Genomic DNA, 22947 nt, shown 5'->3' on the forward strand with positions numbered 1-22947 from the left:
AGGTTATCGCAGGTGCAGCGAAATGCTTATGTTTCTAGCTCCCACAATGCAGTAATGCCGAACAAACACCAAACAATGCACAACAAGTCCCCCAAAAATGTAAAGAAATAAATGAAGAAATATACACATTTTATGCACTCCAGTTATCTCAAATCAAATCACATTTATTTATATAGCCCTTCGTACATCAGCTGATATCTCAAAGTGCTGTACAGAAACCCAGCCTAAAACCCCAAACAGCAAACAATGCAGTTGGTCTTGAAATGTCCTCTAGCTACAGTAAATTCATTCTTCCTGAAAAGAATCATGATTTCTTTTCTAATCAATTTCTCCCTGTATAGTTGTCTGATTTTATTTGAACCGGAATCCATTGATTATATTTCCTTTGTTCCGGGTGGGGAGTGAGATTCAGGTTCGTTTTTGGCAATTTATCTCCACAGTCTGTCCCTGCTGGGAGCATTTGATGCAAGGAAGTTAGTGTAAGAAAGCCTATTGATTTCCTGACACCGGCAATATGAATGCACTCCGTTCTGACAGCCCAAGTCGCTGAGGTTTTCTTTAGGTCATGTGAGGTGTTTCTTTGATAGGATCCGGTATTGCAATGAAAAAGCAGAACCCTTATTGGGGCTAACATGAAGACAATTAGTCAGATATTTTTATATTGTATAGCCAACTCCTATGGTCATTGTCTTGGTCATTGTTTGGCCATGATAACGACAAGAGGAGTTTGCTATAAAGCACAGAATTTGGACCAGGCTAAGAGACAATATCAATGTCTAGACTACATACGGTCAAATACTTCATTTCAGTTTCATTCTCTTTTCCCAGATGGACTGGCTCACACCTGAGATATGAAGTGTGTTATGTGAAGCCAAGGTGTCATCCCACCTTCCAGGTGGTGGGGAGAGATGGTGCACTCTGTTGCCATGACAGTGGAAGTCCTCTTTGTTATGTTGTTTCTGACCAGTACTCAGTGTAATCCCCTGGCAGACTTGTCAGTGAGCAGGGAACGCTTGGAGCATGTCCTGACCCAGGCCAGAGAGGACAAGCAGGACAAGCAGCAGGCCTCAGTGGGAGCACTCAGCTACAGCACCCAGCAGCAGCTGGAGGAGATCAGCTTCATGGGCCTGGAGACCCACAGAGGGGCCAGCAACAGAACCTCTGTCAACAGATCCAGGCCAAACTCCAGCATCCAGAAACTTGCTGGATCCAAGGGTGGGAAGGCATCACAGGAGTTGTGGGAAGAGCAAGAGGGGGGCCTGAGCCGAGTAGACGAGGGTCCCACGAGTGAAACAAATCTTTCTCTTGACGCTATCGATGAGTATGCATATCCAGATTACAGGGGGAAGGGCTGCATGGACGAAAGTGGCTTTGTGTTTGCCATTGGGGAGAAGTTTACCCCGGGGCCCTCCACATGCCCTTGCCTCTGCACGGACGAGGGACCCCTGTGTGCCAAACCTGAATGTCCCAAACTTCACCCTCGCTGCATCCGGGTGGACACCAGCCAGTGCTGTCCAGAGTGCAAGGAGAAGAAGAACTACTGTGAATTCAGGGGAAAGGTCTACACAACGCTACAAGAGTTTAAGGTGAGTCTGGAAATTATATCTTTAAAGGTTGACAGGGAGTTATTCTCTAGGAAGCAAACATAAGAAAATGAGCCAAAACGGGAATGGATTACCTGAACGTGTACAACAAGAAACGCTAGTGTTTGTTATCCGTTTCAAAACGTTTTTCTACATGAATACAACCCAGGTGATGATGACATCCTTAGGCAACCTCTTTCATAGTGCTATTTAATTGAAATCTTTTCTTGTGACAGTTTTCTTATGACAGTCTGGGTTTCAAGAGATCAACCTCTGAATTGAAAAGAAACTCCAGCACACTAGTGATCTAGTAGCTGATTAAACGCAACTCCACGATTTACGATGGAGTTGAGCGGCGACTTGTGTGGGAAGACTGGAGCTCTGACGTCACATAAAATGAATTACACCATACCAGTGGTTGAAAAACGACCTAAATATCATACTTGAGTAAAAGTAAAGATACTTTCATAGAAAATGACTCAAGTGAAAGTGAAAGTCATCCAGTAAACTGCCTTAACAGTATTTGGTTTTAAATATACTTAAGTATCAAAAGTAAATGTAATTGCTCAAATATACTTAAGTATCAAGTAAAAGTATAAATCATTTAAAATTCCTTATATTAAGCAAACCAGACGGCACTATTTTCTTGTTATTTTTTTATTTACGGATAGCCAGGGGGGGGGGGACACTCCCAACACTCAGACAACATTTACAAATGAAGCACGTGTGTTCAGTGAGTCCGCCTGATCAGAGACATGTTCCCTTGACGAGGGATGTTCCCTTGCTTAGTGTATGAATTGGACCATATTTCTTTCCTGCTAAGCATTCAAAATGTAATAATTCATTTTGGGTGTCAGGGAAAATGTATGAAGTAAAAAGTACATTATTTTCTTCAGGAATGTTGTGAAGTAAAAGTTAAAGCTGTCAAAAATATAAATAGGAAAGTAGAGTACAGATAACCCAAAAACTAATATAAAGTATTTTTACTTAAGTACTTTACACCTCTGCACACAACATTGTTCTGGGTAGTTGCGAGCTATTCTTTGGATGCTAAAATGACGTCGGAGCTCCAGTCCCCACTAGTCGCTGCTCAACTCCATTGTAAATCATGGAGTTGAATTTAGTCGGCTGGCAATCTAGATGATCCACAGTTTTAGTGGAACTTGTTACCAATGTTTCGGTCTCCGTAGACATTCCATGTGGGGAAACTGTTGATAGATTGCCAGTGTATCGTGAATACTATGCCAAAATACTTTTCAGTGTAGCAAGCAAACAAGCAGCGAAGCACATTTTATGATGGCAAAAGTCAGCATTTATTTTATTCACACAAAGTTTGAACATTCCTTGGGGCTGCTAAATTCAATGGTATGTTTAATCTTAAGAGTAATTGTGTTAATATTCTTATCTTGATATATGATATATTCTAGTCTTGGTGGAGTTATCTATTTTAAGCCAAGCACAGGAGACCGCAAAAGGGCTTATTCTTTTATTTATTTTAGAAGTTCCATCCACAACGATTCCATCAGCCTTCTATTCTATTTTTGATGAAAGAAAAGTATTATATGTGACTGTTTAAGGCATCCCTTTGTGCTAGCACTGGAGGGTCACACCAGGAGGTTAGATCTAATATGGGACTTATTTCCGTTAATGCAGAGTGATACTAGCAGCTCTGTATTGAGAGGCACAGCTTGTAGCTCTCCTGGGAGAAGTCTGTGCAGAGAGAGAGAGAGATCAGAAAGAGATCAGAAAGAGAGAGAGAGACCCACTTCCACTAAAGTAAATGTCTCCTATCCTCTGTGGAAACAAAGCAACAGGCAGAGCCTTGTGGTCGATTGCCGTGTTCTGCGGCGGTACTGTTTAGTGGGGTCTCTCTCTTGCCGTATCTCACATTGGAGTGCTGGTCAGAAGCTCGAGCCGCTCTGCAATCGTCTTGATCCATGCTGTTAGGATTAACCTATGTTCTCTGATTTAAAAGGAAATGCTCACATGGCCACAAGTGGCTTCAGACTAAAGCCTAGCATCTCCAGTCAAGGGGGGTGACTTGGTTGAAGGCATATTGTCGACACAAGTTGCATCATACGGTCATGGGCCCTGTTTTTCCCCAATACTTTCAGACGTGGAAAGCTCCATTAATCAAACTGTTCTCTCTAGTTCACAAAGCAAGACATTTGCAGCTTATATCTCCTGTTTCCAACTGAGCACACAATCAGCACATTGATTTCCCTATTCTCGGTTGATTGTGCACTGAAGTTCATTTCTCATCTCATGTCTCCTTCAAATGAAGTATGTATTTCCAATAAAGTGCCGTAAGATGGGACCTCCCTGTGTTCTAATCTCTGTGGCTGAATGTTTGATGTTCAATGTCCCTATATTGGCTAGTGTGGACCAGACAGTCGAGTGAGTGAGTAGTTGCATGAGAGAGAGAGAGAGAGAGAGAGAGAGAGAGAGAGAGAGAGAGAGAGAGAGAGAGAGAGAGAGAGAGAGAGAGAGAGAGAGAGAGAGAGAGAGAGAGAGAGAGAGAGAGAGAGAGAGAGAGATTTTTAAACAGTCTTTTTTCCCTCTGCCCCCAGGTGTCTCCGTGTGAGAAGTGTCGCTGTGAGGGGAGTGGAGAGGTGTTGTGCTCTGTGTCAGCTTGCCCCCAGACAGAGTGTGTGGACCCAGTGTATGAGCCTGATCAGTGCTGCCCCATCTGTAAGACCGGTGAGAGATCATGCTTGTCTCAACATTTTTGGTACCTTAATACGGAACACACGGCATTTCATTTACCATTTTGATTTGACTGTATCTCTGTGAGAAATCATACGTGATTGGCCTGACAAATTATTGCCAATAGTTGGTTGCAGTGCTAGATTTATTCATATGATTCTGTGCATGTGATAATGCATGACTCTTTATTAGCCAGCCCTGTTTGTTTCCAACGCGAACAGATATTCTAGGTTCGGTGCCACAATATGCTGGTGTGAATAAAAGGCGAAATCAGGGTTTGAGCATCCTGGGTTAGTGTGTGAGAGCTCTCTGATTTGAAAGAATTACACTGTCTTATAAGAGCGCTTCTCTGGCTCACTGTGGACTATCTGAAGTTGTTTCAGATGATTTTAGACAGCATGTCCTAGATTGTGTCCCCTTATTTTTCTTGGCGTGACTCTAATGCAACATGGCAATGTCAGCAACGTAGCTTCCTTCAGCAGAAATAATGATGGCTGGCGAGACTCATCTCAGGCGTGGCCTCTTAAAGTGATGCTGTTTATCACAAACATTTACATTTACATTACATTTAAGTCATTTAGCAGACGCTCTTATCCAGAGCGACTTACAAATTGGAGAGCGACTTACAAACAAGGGAAATGCTATCAACATTACATTAAATACAGTGCATTTGGAAAGTATTCCGACCCCTTGACTTCTTCCCTGTATTGTTACGTTACAGCCATATTCTAAAATTAATTTTTTATCCTCATCAGTCTACACACAATACCCCATAATGACAAAGAGAACTGGTTTTCAGACATTTTTACAAATGTATGAAATAATTCAGTACCATGGCTATGAGACTTGAAATTGAGCTCAAGTACATCCGGTTTCCATTGATCATCCTTGAGATGTTTCTACAACTTGATTGGAGTCCACCTTTGGTCAATTCAATTGATTGGACATGATTTGCAGCGGCACACACCTGTCTATATAAGGTCCCACAGTTGACAGTGCATGTCAGAGCAAATACCAAGCCATGAGGTTGAAAGAATTGTCCGTAGAGGTCCGAAACAGGATTGTGTCGAGGCAGAGATCTGCGGAAGGGTACCAAAAAATGTCTGCCGCATTGAAGTTCCCCAGGAACACATTGGCCTCCATCATTCTTAAATGGAAGACGTTTGGATCCACCAAGACTCTTCCTAGAGCTGGCCGCACAGCCAAATAGCAATCGGGAGAGAAGGGCCTTGGTCAGGGAGGTGGCCAACAACCCAATGGTCACTCTGACAGAGCTCCAGAGTTCCTCTGTGGAGGTGGGAGAACCTTCCAGAAGGACAACCATCTCTGCAGAACTCCACCAATCAGGCCTTTAGTGTAGAGTGGCCAGGCAGAAGCCACTCCTCAGTAAAAGCACATGACAGCTGGCTTGAAGTTTGCCAGATGGCACCTAAAGCACTCTCAGACCATGAGATACCAGATTCTCTGGTCTGATGAAACCAAGATTAGACTCTTTGGTCTGAATGCCAAGTGTCACATTTGGAGGATGTCTGGCATCATCCCTACGGTGAAGCATTGTGGTGGCAGCATCATGCTGTGGGGATGTTTTTCAGCGGCAGGGACTGGGAGACTAGTCAGGATCGAGGCAAAGATGAATGGAGCAAAATGCAGAGATCCTTGATGAAAATCTGCTCCAGAACGGTCAGGACCTCAGACTGGGGTGAAGGTTCACCTTCCAACAGGATAATGACCCTAAGCACACAGCCAAGACACAGAAAGGTCGCAAGGAAAGTCTCTGAATGTCCTTGAGTGGCCCAGCCAGAGCCTGGACTTTAATACAAACAAACATTTCTGGAGAGATCTGAAAATAGCTGTGCAGCAACACTCTACATCCAACCTGATAGAGCTTGAGAGGATCTGCTTGAGAGGATCAGCAGAGAAGAATGGGAGAAACTCCCCAAATACAGATGTGCCAAGCTTGTAGCATCATACCCAAGTAGAATCGAGGCTGTAATCATTGCCAAAGGTGCTTCAACAAAGTACTGAGTAAAGGGTCTGACAACTTATGTAAATATTATATTTCTGTTTATTTTATATGATATATTTGGAATAAAATAAAATGTTTTTGCTTTGTTATTATAGAGTTTTGTGTGTAGAATTTTTGAATAAGGCTGCAATGTAACAATGTGGGAAGAGTCAAGGGTCTGAATACTTTCCGAATGCGCTGTAGCTTGATATCATTTACCCTATAGCAGCAAACATTCAATGAAAAGTGGTACCAACAAATATTTTTGGGGGCTGTATTTATTGATACACATCAAATAACCAGTGTTGGTGTGGCATTTCAAGTTAAGTTAAAAGGTCACTATGAACCTTATCAACTTCACCTGACATTTGTCAACTACATCTGAGAAATACAATATTTTAATATTTGTTATATATTTCCAAGTACTGTATTGTTTTAAATTGCAATTTTTGCAATAGATATTTTTGCATACATGTGCATTTGTTCTCTTCAGCAGTAATACTGACTCTCTATGGATGTTATGGGGGTACTATAGTTACTGCAAGTTCCCTGGTGCAGAGATTTAGACAGCAATCAATGTTTGCCCCAAAGTCAGGAGTTATTTAAGAGGCACAAGGACTAGCAGAACTATGACATACTGAATGTAGTGTCCATGTATATTCAAAGATCGTAACAAATTCATGTGCTCATTCAGGCAATAAGAGCTTTGTGGTTTCATGCTTTTAAGACAAATCAAGGCCAGTGTCAGGCCCTCTATTACCATAAGATTACTACATTACCATTTCCCCCGTTTCAGAGTGCCACTTTAAAATTGTCAAGTGGTACTTGACTCTACATTTAACGCAAATGTTGTCATGGCTTCATTGAGAAGTACTTGGATCACTAGATAATTACATGGGTAGCCACATAGGTCTGTCTGGTAACAATGAAACATTTTCCTCATCCTGAGTCCGTAAGAGGACCACTGTCAGCTATAGTAAAGGCCACTTGTATCTGAGTCAAGCTGAGAAGTTAACCTTTTTCTCATTTGTCTCTGTTAATGTCACACCTCCAGCTGCTTTAAAAGGACTATGCGTGAACATTTTGTCGCCTCCAGTCGCACCCATTCGCCACGTTACGCAAATCTAAAATAATTCAAATCAGTGAGGCTAAGTGAACAAGTGCACAACTTGCTAGGAAGCGCAGATAATTGTGACGTGGCCCAGTGTTGATGCAGGAAGTTGTGTTTACTGGGCCAGAAGGCAGCATCGTCATTCTGATCAAAGAGATTGAAATACATGAACACATGTTTGGTTGAGCTCATTTGCTTCCCTCGATGGTTCCCTTGCCACCTCATTCACATTTCTTACATTAGGTTTCCTCGATGGTTCCCTTGCCACCTCATTCACATTTCTTACATTTGCTTCCCTCGATGGTTCCCTTGCCACCTCATTCACATTTCTTACATTTGCTTCCCTCGATGGTTCCCTTGCCACCTCATTCACATTTCTTACATTTGCTTCCCTCGATGGTTCCCTTGCCACCTCATTCACATTTCTTACATTTGCTTCCCTCGATGGTTCCCTTGCCACCTCATTCACATTTCTTACATTTGCTTCCCTCGATGGTTCCCTTGCCACCTCATTCACATTTCTTACATTTGCTTCCCTCGATGGTTCCCTTGCCACCTCATTCACATTTCTTACATTTGCTTCCCTCGATGGTTCCCTTGCTACCTCATTCACATTTCTTACATTTGCTTCCCTCGATGGTTCCCTTGCCACCTCATTCACATTTCTTACATTAGGTTTCCTCGTATGCGAACGTGTAGTTAGACAACACACCTTTTCATATTTTCCTACAGTAGGCTACTTTATTGCTTAACAGTATGGGCTCTATTTGAACAAACCTAACACAATGTGACATCTTGGCGCCGGCAGTAGCGCTATAGGTACGATGTCGTAGTTGTTGAACATAGCATTCACACTGATATAGGGGCTAGGCCCTACCGTAAATCCATTATGGCTGAGCTATGGACATGCAAGAATGTTGTCAAGAAGCAAGATAGAATGCATTATTTATAAGGCCTAAATAGAGAGTGAATAACTCTAATGAAATTCTAATCAAAACAGCTTGTTTTAAATGGGCAATGTCTAAATACAGTTGGGGGGGGGGCAGGACGGCTGGTGTGTGTAGACAACACTACAAGAAACATGCATGGTCTAATTCCTCATTAAGCCCTTGTGGGTGTAGAGTTTTTAAGGAGAAGATCCATAGGGCTTCGCACTGGAGAAGGCGCTCATCCGTATTGCGGCATCTGCAGCTTGAGAATGCAGTCAATGGCACAGAATTTAAGATCAACCACAACATGATTAGCCTCATGAAAACGTCTGGCCACTGGTAACCTATGGATCTTCTCCTTAAAAACTCAAGGGCTTAATGACCTTTTATGTTTCTTCTAGTGTTGTCTACACAAACTGGTAGTCCGTCCATATCTATTGCTTCTGATATTGCTATGTAACCCAGACTGTTGTCTCTTCCCAATTGTATCTGACAATGAATTGCCCATTTTAATTTTTTTATTCCTTTTTATATATTATTTTATATATTAATAAGCATTGACTCCCTATTTGCCAGTCTCTAATTAACTATCTGCTTGCACCTGTTGCACTTGTTACACACAGCAGGTGTTTTAAGTACGTGTCGTCTTAATTTGTTTGTACAGCACTGATGAAGGCATGTGGTCGAAACGTATGCTCTGTTTATTTAAAAGAAATATATATTTTTTATAAAAGCACCACAGCACTTTCACTTTGTGTATTCTGTTGAACATGGAATAAATTAATTGTATCATTTTTGCACATCGGCCTGCTTGGGTTATTCCTCTTCACGGTTTTGAGTGCAAGTACTTTTTGAACTCTGTAAACATAATGGAACCATCTTACGAATCTCATTCACACTTCTCCCGAAATAGCAGACAGCTCCTTAATTCTTATCTTAAATCCATTACGGTGAATAATTCTAATATGTTTGGTTTTTAATGAAATGGTGTATTTAAAAAAATATATATTTCTTTTGCCATAATATCTCTAAATAAATTGGTCAGGAGCATGATATCATAAAATTGGCAAGATAATAAAGACATGACACATTGCTTTTGAACCAGCCTTCATTATAGTAGCTTAGGCCAAGGGTAAATGTAGCCTATGGAGGGCTTGGTTTTTAATCATATGAAATGGAAAACATGCAATTGTTACAGAAAAATAACTTCTAAATATGAGGGTCACCACCATCTCATCTCTTGTTTCATGATGACCATATGGACAAATACAGGACATTTTCCACATTTTGTTACGTTACAGCCTTATTCTAAAATGGATTCAATTCATTTTTCCCTCATCAATCTACACACACTACCCCATTGTGTCGAGGCACAGATCTAGGGAAGGGTACAAAAAAAATGTCTTCAGCATTGAAGGTCCCCAAGAACACAGTGGCCATCATTCTTAAATGGAAGAAGTTTGGATCCACCAAGACTCTTCCTACAGCTGGCCGCCTGGCCAAACAGCAATCGGGAGAGAAGGGCCTTGGTCAGGGAGGTGGCCAACAACCCAATGGTCACTGACAGAGCTCCAGAGTTCCTCTGTGGAGATGGGAGAACCTTCCAGAAGGACAACCATCTCTGCAGCACTCCACCAATCAGACCTTTATGGTAGTGGCCAGAAGTAAACCACTCCTTAGTAAAGGGCACATGACAGCACACTTGGAGTTTGACAAAAGGCACCTAAAGCACTCTCAGACCATGAGAAAAAAGATTATCTGGTCTGATGAAACCAAGATTGAACACTTTGGCCTAAATGCTAAGCGTCAAGTCTGGAACAAACCTGGCGCCACCCCTACGGTGAAGCATGGTGGTGGCAGCATCATGTTTTGGGGATGTTTTTCAGCTGCAGGGACTAGGAGACTAGCCAGGATGGAAGAAAAGATGAACAGAGTAAAGTACAAAGATCCTTGATTAAAAACCTGCTCCAGAGCGCTCAGGACCTCAAACTGAGGCGAAGGTTTACTTTTCAACAGGACAATGACCCTAAGCACACAGCCAAGACAACGCAGGAGTGGCTTCGTGACAAGTCTCTAAATGTCCTTGAGTGGTCCAGCCAGAGCCCGGTCTTCAACCCGATCGAACATCTCTGGGAGACCTGAAAATAGCTGTGCAGCAATGCTCCCCATCCAACCTGACAGAGCTTGAGAGGGTCTGCAGAGAAGAATGGGAGAAACTTCCCAAATACAGGTGTGCCAAGCTTGTAGCATATTACCCAAGAAGACTCAAGGCTGTAATCGCTACCAAAGGTGCTTCAACAAAGTACTGATTAATGGGTCTGAATACTTACAGTACCAGTCAAAAGTTTGGGGACACCTACTCATTCCAGGGTCTTTATTTTTTTTATTTTCTACATTGTAGAGTAATAGTGAAGACATCACAACTATGCAATAACACAAATGGAATCATGTAGTAACCAAAAAAAGTGTTTAACAAATCAAAATATTTGAGATTCTTCAAAGTAGCCACACTTTGCCTTGATAACAGCTTTGCACATTCTTGGCATTCTCTCATGAGCAATGCTTTTCCATCAGTCTTGAAGGAGTTCCCACATATGCTGAGCACTTGTTGGCTGCTTTTCCTTCACTCTGCAGTCCAACTCATCCCAAACCATCTCAATTGGGTTGAGGTCAGGTGATTGTGGAGGCCAGGTCATCTGATGCAGCAATCCATCACTCTCCTTCAAAACACAATCCATCACTCTCCTTGGGTCAGTGTCCTGTTGAAAAACCAATGGTAGTCCCACTAAGCGCAAACCAGATGCGATTATGTATCGCTGCAGAATGCTGTAGTAGCCATGCTGCTTAAGTGTGCCTTGAATTCTAAATGAATCACTGACCATGTCACCAGCAAAGCATCCCGCACCATCCCTTATCGCATTGTTATTATTATGTGTTTAGATTGATGAGGGGAAAAAACTAATGTATCCATGATATACTGTTTTTAACTAGGCAAGTCAGTTAAGAACAAATTCTTATTTTCAATGACAGCCTAGTAACAGTGCTGCTTTGTTCAGGGGCAGAACGACAGATTTTTACCTTGTCAGCTCGGGGATTTGATCTTGCACCCTTTCGGTTACTAGTCCAACGCTCTAACCACTAGAATACCTGCCGCCCCATAAGGTTGTAATGAGGCTGTCAAGGGTCAAGGGATCTGTCAAGGGATCTGAATACTTTTCGAATGCACTGTATAGCTTACATGAAGGTTTTTTTACACATGTTCAAAATGGGAGCTGGCCAAAATGTCAGCCTCTAATACATATATAAAAAGGGGATGTCCGCTCACTGTTTTACTGCTCCCAAACTTGATCTTTTAATAAAGCTTTGGTTGTTAAGATTGATTTCAAACCAGTCACACGAGCCAAACCCTTTATTGATAGGCTTGCCTAATTGGCGAACGCATTAGACAGAACAAAAAAATGTGGCGTCATTGAGGGGAGGTTATGCTTGTTTTAAATCTAATGAAACTAAATTGAGAAAAACATCAGTTTTTTATCTTTATTAATGCAAGGGTTACTGGCACACAAAAAAACAGATCTCCTCTCTTGTTCCAAGAGCATAAAACGCACTGTGGATCGCGGCCGGAAAGGTTGCGCTTCCACTCACAAAATCCATGGCATTACCAACTGCCTTACTGCTATGACCTGCTTTTCATTGGTCTTTAAAATTCCGATATGCGCTTAATTTTAAGCACACACCTCAAATATTGCCACCTCTCCCAACTCGGCAAAAGCGAGCTGTTATTAGACAAGTCAATTGCTGAACCTGGCTCAAGGGTTGGAAAATGCCAGAACGCCAGTTTTTACATGATGAAATGGCCAACTAATGTGCGTTTGGCACTTGCACCGCCTTAGTAGAGCCCTATGTGATCTTTATGTCCTTATCCACTTCAGTGTTGATTATATATCTACCAATATTCAACAACTCACCCATTCTCCAATAAGTTTGACTCAGGTCGTCTCAAGTTTTGATTGTATTGTAGGTGTCAGGCTCACACGCAGATGTTGTTTAAGGCGGAAACAGCTGTTGCAACCTCCTGAGAGCTCCGTGCATCTGAAGTATGACATCAAAGCATCTCTCATTGCTAATGGCCATCATGTTGTAGACAGGGTGGGAGCCTCACGCAAAAAAAGATTGTGCCGTCATGGAAATACCTTTTTCTTAACCCTTTCCTTACTGACATGTACAACAGGAATTGTTTTGAGAAGAAAGTCTGAGAAATAGAAATTGGTCATAGAATAGTTGTCGTCATTCATGCTGTCATTCTTTTTATCTAATTTTCACACACATTACATTACTATCATTCATTTGATAGTATACATTGTATTACCATTGTAAAAAACCTACGGTTTGGGAAGATTGACACAGTCATTTGGGCTTTTTCAGGCATGCAAAATCTGTTATAATCAGCAGCTAGAGAGCACCATGTCTCCGATGTGTTGTTCACACTGTATGCAAAGAGACACTTGAGGAAGAGCCAGGGAGAGAGATGAAAGTGAGCGGTATTGCTGACATCCACTCCAGGCAGTTGTTCATGAATATCAAAGAACATCTGTGGCATGGCACCTTTGTAAAATTAAAACAAGTTCCACCAAGTTTTTACCTGTTCATTTAACCAGGGTAATCTGTCGTGACGATACAATCATCATGTTATATTTTGTTTCATATAACAGCTCAAATACAATTAGTCGATTGTTTGGTCGTTGGGCTGTTGGTCGACCGAGATTGTTTTAGTCGAGCAGTAACAAATATATATATTTGCGCCCATCTTAGTGAACTAATCCATTGCGGAGCCTCGAGGCATGCAGAGTCCAAATCGAGCTGTGTACCACATTGCCAGTTCTGTCAATTTAGTCATTGTCTTTTGTTTGGAGTACTCCAGTCAATGTTGAGTAAGGACACACATGCATAAAAATAGGCCTATGGGCTACCTGGCCTGTGCGCAAATGTAGGCATATAAATGTGCCCATTTGGGGATCTGATAGTATTTCTGATTGGCCTTAACTCACCACCACTAATGACCTGTGGAGCTTCTCCAATTGAATGTTTCCTTCACATCAAACAGCAAACAACAAAGTCTGTTTTTACATCCATTGAGATTTACAATAGTTTCTCAATGTATTTGAAAAATCATTCCAGCTCTCTCCCTTTCGATATCCACTCAGCGTGAAAGGAAAAAAAGGTTATGGAAAAAAAGGTTACGTCATAAAATATGCTTCTTATCAGTGCATGACTTGGACTGAAATAGGTTCCGGTACTCATTTTGGGTGCTGGTACTGTTTTATATTTAGGTGGAGGAGCTCCATAATAATTTTGAGCAAATATTCTACAGGAGGAACAGGAGCTCAAGCAGTAGAACATTTGAGGTACCGCTACTCAGCTCCGGTGAGCTCCTGCCCAAGTCAAGCACTGCTTCTAATCCCTTGCGCAAATCGCCTAAAGCTGTGTCTGCCCCGAGCTCACTGGCGCGGGCAACTGCGGGCCCAGAATATTTTATATAATGTTGGACATTTGCTAGCGCAAGCTTTGGACCAGCCAAAGTTAATAGTTGATACAATGTATCAAGTTTGTTGCAGATAGGCCATGTGTAGCCAATGCGATTTATAGGATATTTATTTTTTCATTATATTTTCTACCTGCAGGTTGCAATGTTTTAAAAAAAAAGTCAATCCGGTAGTTTACTTGACTGACTTTCAATCAGTGTTGGGGAAGCTACATGTACATTTAGAAAATATAGTTTACCAAGCTACCAATTACTTCCCATTGGAAAAAGTTAAGCTACTCTTAAGAAAATTATAGTTTACTTAACTAAAGTTGCCTTGAAAAAGTAGTTTTTTTACGGAAATAAACTGAACCAGAGCCAAAACCACTTCAAACAGCGAAACATGATGAAGCCTGGTCGTCAGGGGAAGCCTAGTCGTCAGGGGGAACAGGAACTCTCATTTAAAAAGAGGTAAAAATATTAATGGAATAGGTTTAGAGATGCTGCAAAAATATATTCAAAAGCATTTATAAAATGTCAGGCCTTGAAGATACAGTGGGGCAAAAAAGTATTTAGTCAGCCACCAATTGTGCAAGTTCTCCCACTTAAAAAGATGAGAGAGGCCTGTAATTTTCATCATAGGTACACTTCAACTATGACAGACAAAATGAAAAACAAAAATCCAGAAAATCACATTGTAGGATTTTAATGAATTTATTTGCAAATTATGCAATTGAGATGTAGTCATCTGGTGCTGATGTGGGCCATGACCTGCCATTCAAAGCACTTCGTGGCTACAGACGTGAGTGCTACAGGGAGGTCGTCATTTAGGCAGGTTACCTTCTCTGTCTTGGGCACAAGGACTATGGTGCTCTGCTTGAAACGGGCAAGTGTCAGTGAAGACACGTCCTGGTAATAATCTGTCCCCGCGGCCTTGTGAATGTTGACCTGTTTAAAAGTCTTACTCACATCAGCTACAGAGAGCGTGATTGCACAGTCGTCCGGAACAGCTGGTGCTCTCATGCATGCTTCATTGTTGCTTGCCTCGAAGCGAGCACAAAAGGCATTTAGCCCATCTGGTAGGTTTGCGTCACTGGGAAGATCACGTCACTGGGCAGAATGCACAAGGTTGTGCTATTTTCTTTGTTTTTTTGCATGTTTGTAACTTTAAAAAATATACATATATTTTGTACATAATGTTACTGCTACCGTCTCTTATGACCAAAAATAACTTCTGGACATCAGAACAGCGATTACTCACCTTAAACTGGAAGAAGATTTTTATTTTAACGAGTCCGATGTCAATGATATACTGCTTTCCCGGGAACAGGCCCAAATCCCTGTCATTTGCATGAAGAAAAGATGTAGAAAAAGGAGGCGGAGGTTGGGCTGCCTTCTGAGAATTCGTAGGCGAGCGAGTAAACCCCCACTGCCATCCATTCTATTGACCAATGTACAATCATTGGAAAATAAAATCAATGACCTACAATCAAGATTAAACTACCAACGGGACATTAAAAGCTGTAATATGTTATGAGTTGTGGCTGAACAACGACATGAATAACATACAGCTGTCGGGTTGTACACTGTATCGGCAGGATAGAACAGCAGCCTCTGGTAAGACAAGGGGTGGCTGTCTATGTATCAAGGTTTTGCTTGCCTGAGGTAGAATATCAAGAGTTTTCATCTATACTCTTCGTAGCTGTCTGTTTACAACCACAATCCGATGCTGGTACTAAGACTGCACTCAACGAGCTGTATACGGCCTCCTAGTGGCCGGGGACTTTAATGCAGGGAAATTTAAATCTGTTTTACCTAATATCTTACAACATGTTAAATGTGCAACCAGAGGGAAAAATAACTCTAGACCACTTTTACTCAACACACATAGACGCATACTAAGCTCTCCCTCGCACTCCATTTGGCAAATCTGACAATAATTTTATCCTCCTGATTCCTGCTTACAAGCAAAAATTAAAGCAGGATGCACCAGTGACTCAGTCAATAAAAAAGTGGTGATATGAAGCAGATGCTAAGCTACAGGACTGTTTTGCTAGCACAGACTGGAATATTGTCTGGGATTCTTCCTATGGCATTGAGGAGTACACCACATCAGTCACTGGCTTCATCAATAAGTGTATTGATGACGTCGCACCGACAGTGACTGAACGTACATTCCCCAACCAGAAGCCATGGATTACAAGCAATATCCGCACTGAACTAAAAGGCAGAGCTGCCATTTTCAAGGTGCCGGACTCTAACCCAGAAGCTTATAAGAAATCCCGCTCTGCCCTCCGACGAACCATCATACAGGCAAAGCCTCAGTACAGGACTAAGATTGAATCATACTACACCGGCTCCCACGCTCTTCGGATGTGGCAGGGCTTGCAAACTATTACAGACTACAAAGGGAAGCACACTCGAGAGATGCCCAGTGACACGAGCCTACAGACAAGCTAAATTACTTCTATGCTCGCTTCAAGGCAAGTAACACTGAAACATGCATGAGAGCACCAGTTGTTACGGATTGTTACCTCAATTTCCTTGACTAACCTGTGCCTCCGCACATTGACTCTGTACCTGTACCCCCTCTATATAGCCTCGCTATTGTTATTTTACTTCTGCTCTTTAATTATTTGTTACTGTTAATGCTTTTTTAAAGATATTTTTCTTAAAACTGCATTGTTGGTTAAGGGCTTGTGAGTAAGCATTTCGCTGTAATACCTGTTGTAGTCGGCGCATGTGACAAATACAATCTTATTTTATTTTTTATATGTTAGGAACCCGTAAAACGGCAGCCTTCCCCTCCCGCGCCATCTCTCTCAGCACTAAATAAATCAAATGTTGAAACAGAATGGCATTGCACATCTCATTGTTAATATTCCCACTATGATGAGTTTTTAATATAAGGTCCTTCTTTTTTTATTTTTGTCCAAATCATCCTAAAGTATCTATAAAAAAAGAAGACTTTTTATCTGTGTAAACAGACTTCATTAGGGCAAGTCTACAGTGTGCACAAATCAGTTCACTTGCAAGACCTATTACGCTGGAAATATTTTAATGTTCATTTCAAGCACTTTTGATTTAGCTAGAGTGCGCTTGCCAAAGATCAGAATGAGCACAATCACTTTATAACGCCACATTGTTACAGACAAAACCATCAGTAGAGTCATTTTTATTTGCACAGCCTTTTATCCCCAACAAGTCAGTTTGATGGAAACACCCCTCTTGTGGGAAAATTCTCATAGTGTTTTTATGCAGATTTTTTCGAATATTCGCATGTACATCTGTCGCCACATGGATGGCAACCTAGCTAGTAACCAGATTTCCATCCAACCTTTTTATGTGAGGAAAGTACATGTACATAATCATTCCGTGCCTACTTGTTCAGTCTGTGGTTGTTTATTTTATGCCTGCTGGTTAGTCGGGCAGACACAGAGGAGTGAAGTGACAGAGGAATGCATTATCAAGAAGGATTGAGAACAGTTGCTGATAGTTGGTATTCAGCATTCATAAAAGTATGCCTTATTTACTTTGAAGAACTACTAAAATAGTGATTTTTGTCAGACAGCATATGCAACAATTGAAATATTTTATTAAAGGAAAGTAATGTGAACAAATTATGGTTAAGTGAAAAGCAGTAATGGGCAGTCTACCATCATGAGACTTTTATGAATTTCTTTATTCTGTCTGGTTACAACATTCAACCCACATAATACATTGCATTTCATTTAGAAACTGAAAACCGTGATCATTTTTTAATAATAGATCAGAACCCAAACCGACACTAATCGCTTAGCACTAGTAATCGCTCAGCATTGATGGTTTTGTGTTTCTGTCATGCAGGTGAAAGAGGACCCAAAAGCGACTTAACAGAAACAGAGTTTATTAAAGTCCAAAACGGAATAACAGAAATCCTCTAGACTTGTAGAGGGGAAACAACTGGAGAAGCGGCCACAGACTGCAGGTCGCTTCGGGTAGGCGCAGGCCGTAGTCGACTGAGACACCTGCTCACACGCAGCATCTGATGAAGGCACAAAACACGACAGGACAGGGTGATACACAATCACGGCAAAAACACGACAGGACAGGGCGAAACGCAATCACAGCATGGTGAATACAATACAAGGAACCGACGGGACAGGAACGGATCACAAAGGAATAAATAGGGACTCTAATCAGGGGAAAGGATCGGGAACAGGTGTGGGAAGACTAAATGATGATTAGGGGAATAGGAACAGCTGGGAGCAGGAACGGAACGATAGAGAGAAGAGAGAGCGAGAGAGTGAGAGAGGGAGGGGGAGAGAGAGGGATAGAAGGAGGGAAAGAACCAAATAAGACCAGCAGAGGGAAACGAATAGCATGGGGAGCACAGGGACAAGACATGATAATAAATGACAAACATGACAGTACCCCCCCCACTCACCGAGCGCCTCCTGGCGCACTCGAGGAGGAATCCTGGCGGCAACGGAGGAAATCATCGATGAGTGAACGGTCCAGCACGCCCCGAGACGGAACCCAACTCCTCTCCTCAGGACCGTAACCCTCCCAATCCACTAGGTATTGGTGACCCCGTCCCCGAGAACGCATGTCCATGATTTTATGCACCTTGTAAATAGGTGCGCTCGACAAGGACGGGAGGGGGAGGGAAGACGAACGGGGGTGCGAAGAAAGGGCTTAACACAGGAGACATGGAAGACAGGATGGACGCGACGAAGATGTCGCGGGAAGAAGCAGTCGCACAGCGACAGGATTGACGACCTGGGAGACACGGAACGGACCAATGAACCGCGGAGTCAACTTACGAGAAGCTGTCGTAAGAGGAAGGTTGCGAGTGGAAAGCCACACTCTCTGGCCGCAACAATACCTTGGACTCTTAATCCTGCGTTTATTGGCGGCTCTCACCGTCTGTGCCCTGTAACGGCAAAGTGCAGACCTCACCCTCCTCCAGGTGCGCTCACAACGTTGGACAAACGCTTGAGCGGAGGGAACGCTGGACTCGGCAAGCTGGGATGAGAACAGAGGAGGCTGGTAACCCAGACTACTCTGAAACGGAGATAACCCGGTAGCAGACGAAGGAAGCGAATTGTGAGCGTATTCTGCCCAGGGGAGCTGCTCTGCCCAAGACGCAGGGTTTCTGAAAGAAAGGCTGCGTAGTATGCGACCAATCGTCTGATTGGCCCTCTCTGCTTGACCGTTAGACTGGGGATGAAACCCGGAAGAGAGACTGACGGACGCACCAATCAAACGACAGAACTCCCTCCAAAACTGTGACGTGAATTGCGGGCCTCTGTCTGAAACGGCGTCTAACGGGAGGCCATGAATTCTGAATACATTCTCAATAATGATTTGTGCCGTCTCCTTAGCGGAAGGAAGTTTAGCGAGAGGAATGAAATGTGCCGCCTTAGAGAACCTATCGACAACCGTCAGAATCACAGTCTTCCCGCAGACAAAGGCAGACCGGTAATGAAGTCTAAGGCAATGTGAGACCATGGTCGAGAAGGAATGGGGAGCGGTCTGAGACGACCGGCAGGAGGAGAGTTACCCGACTTAGTCTGCGCGCAGTCCGAACAAGCAGCCACGAAACGGCGCGTGTCACGCTCCTGAGTCGGCCACCAAAAGCGCTGGCGAATAGACGCAAGAGTGCCTCGAACACCGGGATGACCAGCTAACTTGGCAGAGTGAGCCCACTGAAGAACAGCCAGACGAGTGGAAACAGGAACGAAAAGGAGGTTACTAGGACAAGCGCGCGGCGACGCAGTGTGCGTGAGTGCTTGCTTAACCTGTCTTTCAATTCCCCAGACTGTTAACCCGACAACACGCCCATAAGGAAGAATCCCCTCGGGATCAGTAGAAGCCACAGAAGAACTAAACAGACGGGATAAGGCATCAGGCTTGGTGTTCTTGCTACCCGGACGGTAAGAAATCACAAACTCAAACGAGCGAAAAACAACGCCCAACGAGCTTGACGGGCATTAAGTCGTTTGGCAGAACGGATGTACTCAAGGTTCTTATGGTCTGTCCAAACGACAAAAGGAACGGTCGCCCCCTCCAACCACTGTCGCCATTCGCCTAGGGCTAAGCGGATGGCGAGCAGTTCACGGTTACCCACATCATAGTTGCGCTCAGATGGCGACAGGCGATGAGAAAAATAAGCGCAAGGATGAACCTTATCGTCAGACTGGAAGCGCTGGGATAGGATGGCTCCCACGCCTACCTCTGAAGCGTCAACCTCGACAATGAATTGTCTAGTGACGTCAGGAGTAACGAGGATAGGAGCGGACGTAAAACGTTCTTTTAGAAGATCAAAAGCTCCCTGGGCGGAACCGGACCACTTAAAACACGTCTTGACAGAAGTAAGAGCTGTGAGAGGGGCAGCAACTTGACCGAAATTACGAATGAAACGCCGATAGAAATTAGCGAAACCTAAAAAGCGCTGCAACTCGACACGTGACCTTGGAACGGGCCAATCACTGACAGCTTGGACCTTAGCGGAATCCATCTGAATGCCTTCAGCGGAAATAACGGAACCGAGAAAAGTAACGGAGGAGACATGAAAAGAGCACTTCTCAGCCTTTACGTAGAGACAATTCTCTAAAAGGCGCTGTAGAACACGTCGAACGTGCTGAACATGAATCTCGAGTGACGGAGAAAAAATCAGGATATCGTCAAGATAGACAAAAACAAAAATGTTCAGCATGTCTCTCAGAACATCATTAACTAATGCCTGAAAAACAGCTGGCGCATTGGCGAGACCGAACGGCAGAACCCGGTACTCAAAATGCCCTAACGGAGTGTTAAACGCCGTTTTCCACTCGTCCCCCTCTCTGATGCGCACGAGATGGTAAGCGTTACGAAGGTCCAACTTAGTAAAGCACCTGGCTCCCTGCAGAATCTCGAAGGCTGATGACATAAGGGGAAGCGGATAACGATTCTTAACCGTTATGTCATTCAGCCCTCGATAATCCACGCAGGGGCGCAGAGTACCGTCCTTCTTTTAACAAAAAGAACCCCGCCCCGGCCGGAGAAGAAGAAGGCACTATGGTACCGGCGTCAAGAGACACAGACAAATAATCCTCGAGAGCCTTACGTTCGGGAGCCGACAGTGAGTATAGTCTACCTCGAGGAGGAGTGGTCCCCGGAAGGAGATCAATACTACAATCATACGACCGGTGAGGAGGAAGGGAGTTGGCTCGGGACCGACTGAAGACCGTGCGCAGATCATGATATTCCTCCGGCACTCCTGTCAAATCGCCAGGTTCCTCCTGAGAAGTAGGGACAGAAGAAACGGGAGGGATGGCAGACATTAAACACTTCACATGACAAGAAACGTTCCAGGATAGGATAGAATTACTAGACCAATTAATAGAAGGATTATGACATACAAGCCAGGGATGACCCAAAACAACAGGTGTAAACGGTGAACGGAAAATCAAAAAGAAATAGTCTCACTGTGGTTACCAGATACTGTGAGAGTTAAAGGTAGTGTCTCAAATTTGATACTGGGAAGATGACTACCATCTAAGGCAAACATGGGCGTAGGCCTGTCTAACGGTCTGAAAGGAATGTTATGTTTCCGAGCCCATGCTTCGTCCATGAAACAACCCTCAGCCCCAGAGTCAATCAAAGCACTGCATGTAGCACCGAACCGGTCCAGCGTAGATGGACCGACATAGTAGTACAAGATCTAGATGAAGGGACCTGAGTAGTAGCGCTCACCAGTAGCCCTCCGCTTACTGATGGGCTCTGGCCTCTTACTGGACATGAATTAACAAAATGTCCAGCAACTCCGCAATAGAGGCACAGGCGGTTGGTGATCCTCCATTCCCTCTCCTTATTCGAGATGCGAATCCCTCCCAGCTGCATGGGCTCATTCTCAAAGCCAGAGGAGGGAGATGGTTGCGATGCGGAGCAGGGAAACACCGTTGATGCGAGCTCTCTTCCACGAGCCCGGTGACGAAGATCTACCCGTCGTTCTATGCGGATGGCGAGAGCAATCAAAGAATCCACATCTGATGGAACCTCCCGGGAGAGAATCTCATCCTTAACCACTGCGTGGAGTCCCTCCAGAAAACGAGCGAGCAGCGCCGGCTCGTTCCACTCACTAGAGGCAGCAAGAGTGCGAAACTCAATAGAATAATCCGTTATGGACCGTTCACCTTGGCATAAGGAAGCCAGGGCCCTAGAAGCCTCCCTACCAAAAACTGAACGGTCAAAAACCCGAATCATCTCCTCTTTAAAGTTCTGGAATTTGTTAGAGCAATCAGCCCTTGCCTCCCAGATAGCTGTGCCCCATTCTCGAGCCCGGCCAGTAAGGAGTGAAATGACGTAAGCAACCCGAGCTCTCTCTCTAGAGTATGTGTTGGGTTGGAGAGAGAACACAATCTCACACTGCGTGAGAAAGGAGCGACACTCAGTGGGCTGCCCGGAGTAGCAAGGTGGGTTATTAACCCTAGGTTCTGGAGGCTCGGCAGGCCAGGAAGTAACAGGTGGCACGAGACGTAGACTCTGGAACTGTCCAGAGAGGTCGGAAACCTGAGCGGCCAGGTTCTCCACGGCATGGCGAGCAGCGGACAATTCCTGCTCGTGTCTGCCGAGCATGGCTCCTTGGATCTCGACGGCAGTGTAACGAGCGTCTGTAGTCGCTGGGTCCATTCCTTGGTCGGTTCCTTCTGTCATGCGGGTGAAAGAGGACCCAAAAGCGACTTAACAGAAACAGAGTTTATTAAAGTCCAAAACGGAATAACAGAAATCCTCTAGACTTGTAGAGGGGAAACAACTGGAGAAGCGGCCACAGACTGCAGGTCGCTTCGGGTAGGCGCAGGCCGTAGTCGACTGAGACACCTGCTCACACGCAGCATCTGATGAAGGCACAAAACACGACAGGACAGGGTGATACACAATCACGGCAAAAACACGACAGGACAGGGCGAAACGCAATCACAGCATGGTGAATACAATACAAGGAACCGACGGGACAGGAACGGATCACAAAGGAATAAATAGGGACTCTAATCAGGGGAAAGGATCGGGAACAGGTGTGGGAAGACTAAATGATGATTAGGGGAATAGGAACAGCTGGGAGCAGGAAC

The 22947-nt window shown here is 43.8% G+C and overlaps 1 protein-coding gene across 1 annotated transcript in view; it reads left to right on the forward strand.

The window, feature by feature from the left end:
• The window catches only part of LOC124037180 (brorin-like), a 48652-nt gene that overhangs the window by 18195 nt on the left and 7510 nt on the right, over positions 1-22947 (forward strand). The window contains exons 2-3 of the mRNA XM_046351849.1: positions 829-1586; positions 4154-4283. Coding sequence (XP_046207805.1) covers positions 909-1586; positions 4154-4283 — 808 coding nt within the window. The 5' untranslated portion in view covers positions 829-908. The remainder of the gene's footprint in view (positions 1-828; positions 1587-4153; positions 4284-22947) is intronic.

The sequence above is a fragment of the Oncorhynchus gorbuscha genome, linkage group LG06 (genome assembly GCF_021184085.1).
Source record: "Oncorhynchus gorbuscha isolate QuinsamMale2020 ecotype Even-year linkage group LG06, OgorEven_v1.0, whole genome shotgun sequence".
Lineage (NCBI taxonomy): Eukaryota > Metazoa > Chordata > Actinopteri > Salmoniformes > Salmonidae > Oncorhynchus > Oncorhynchus gorbuscha.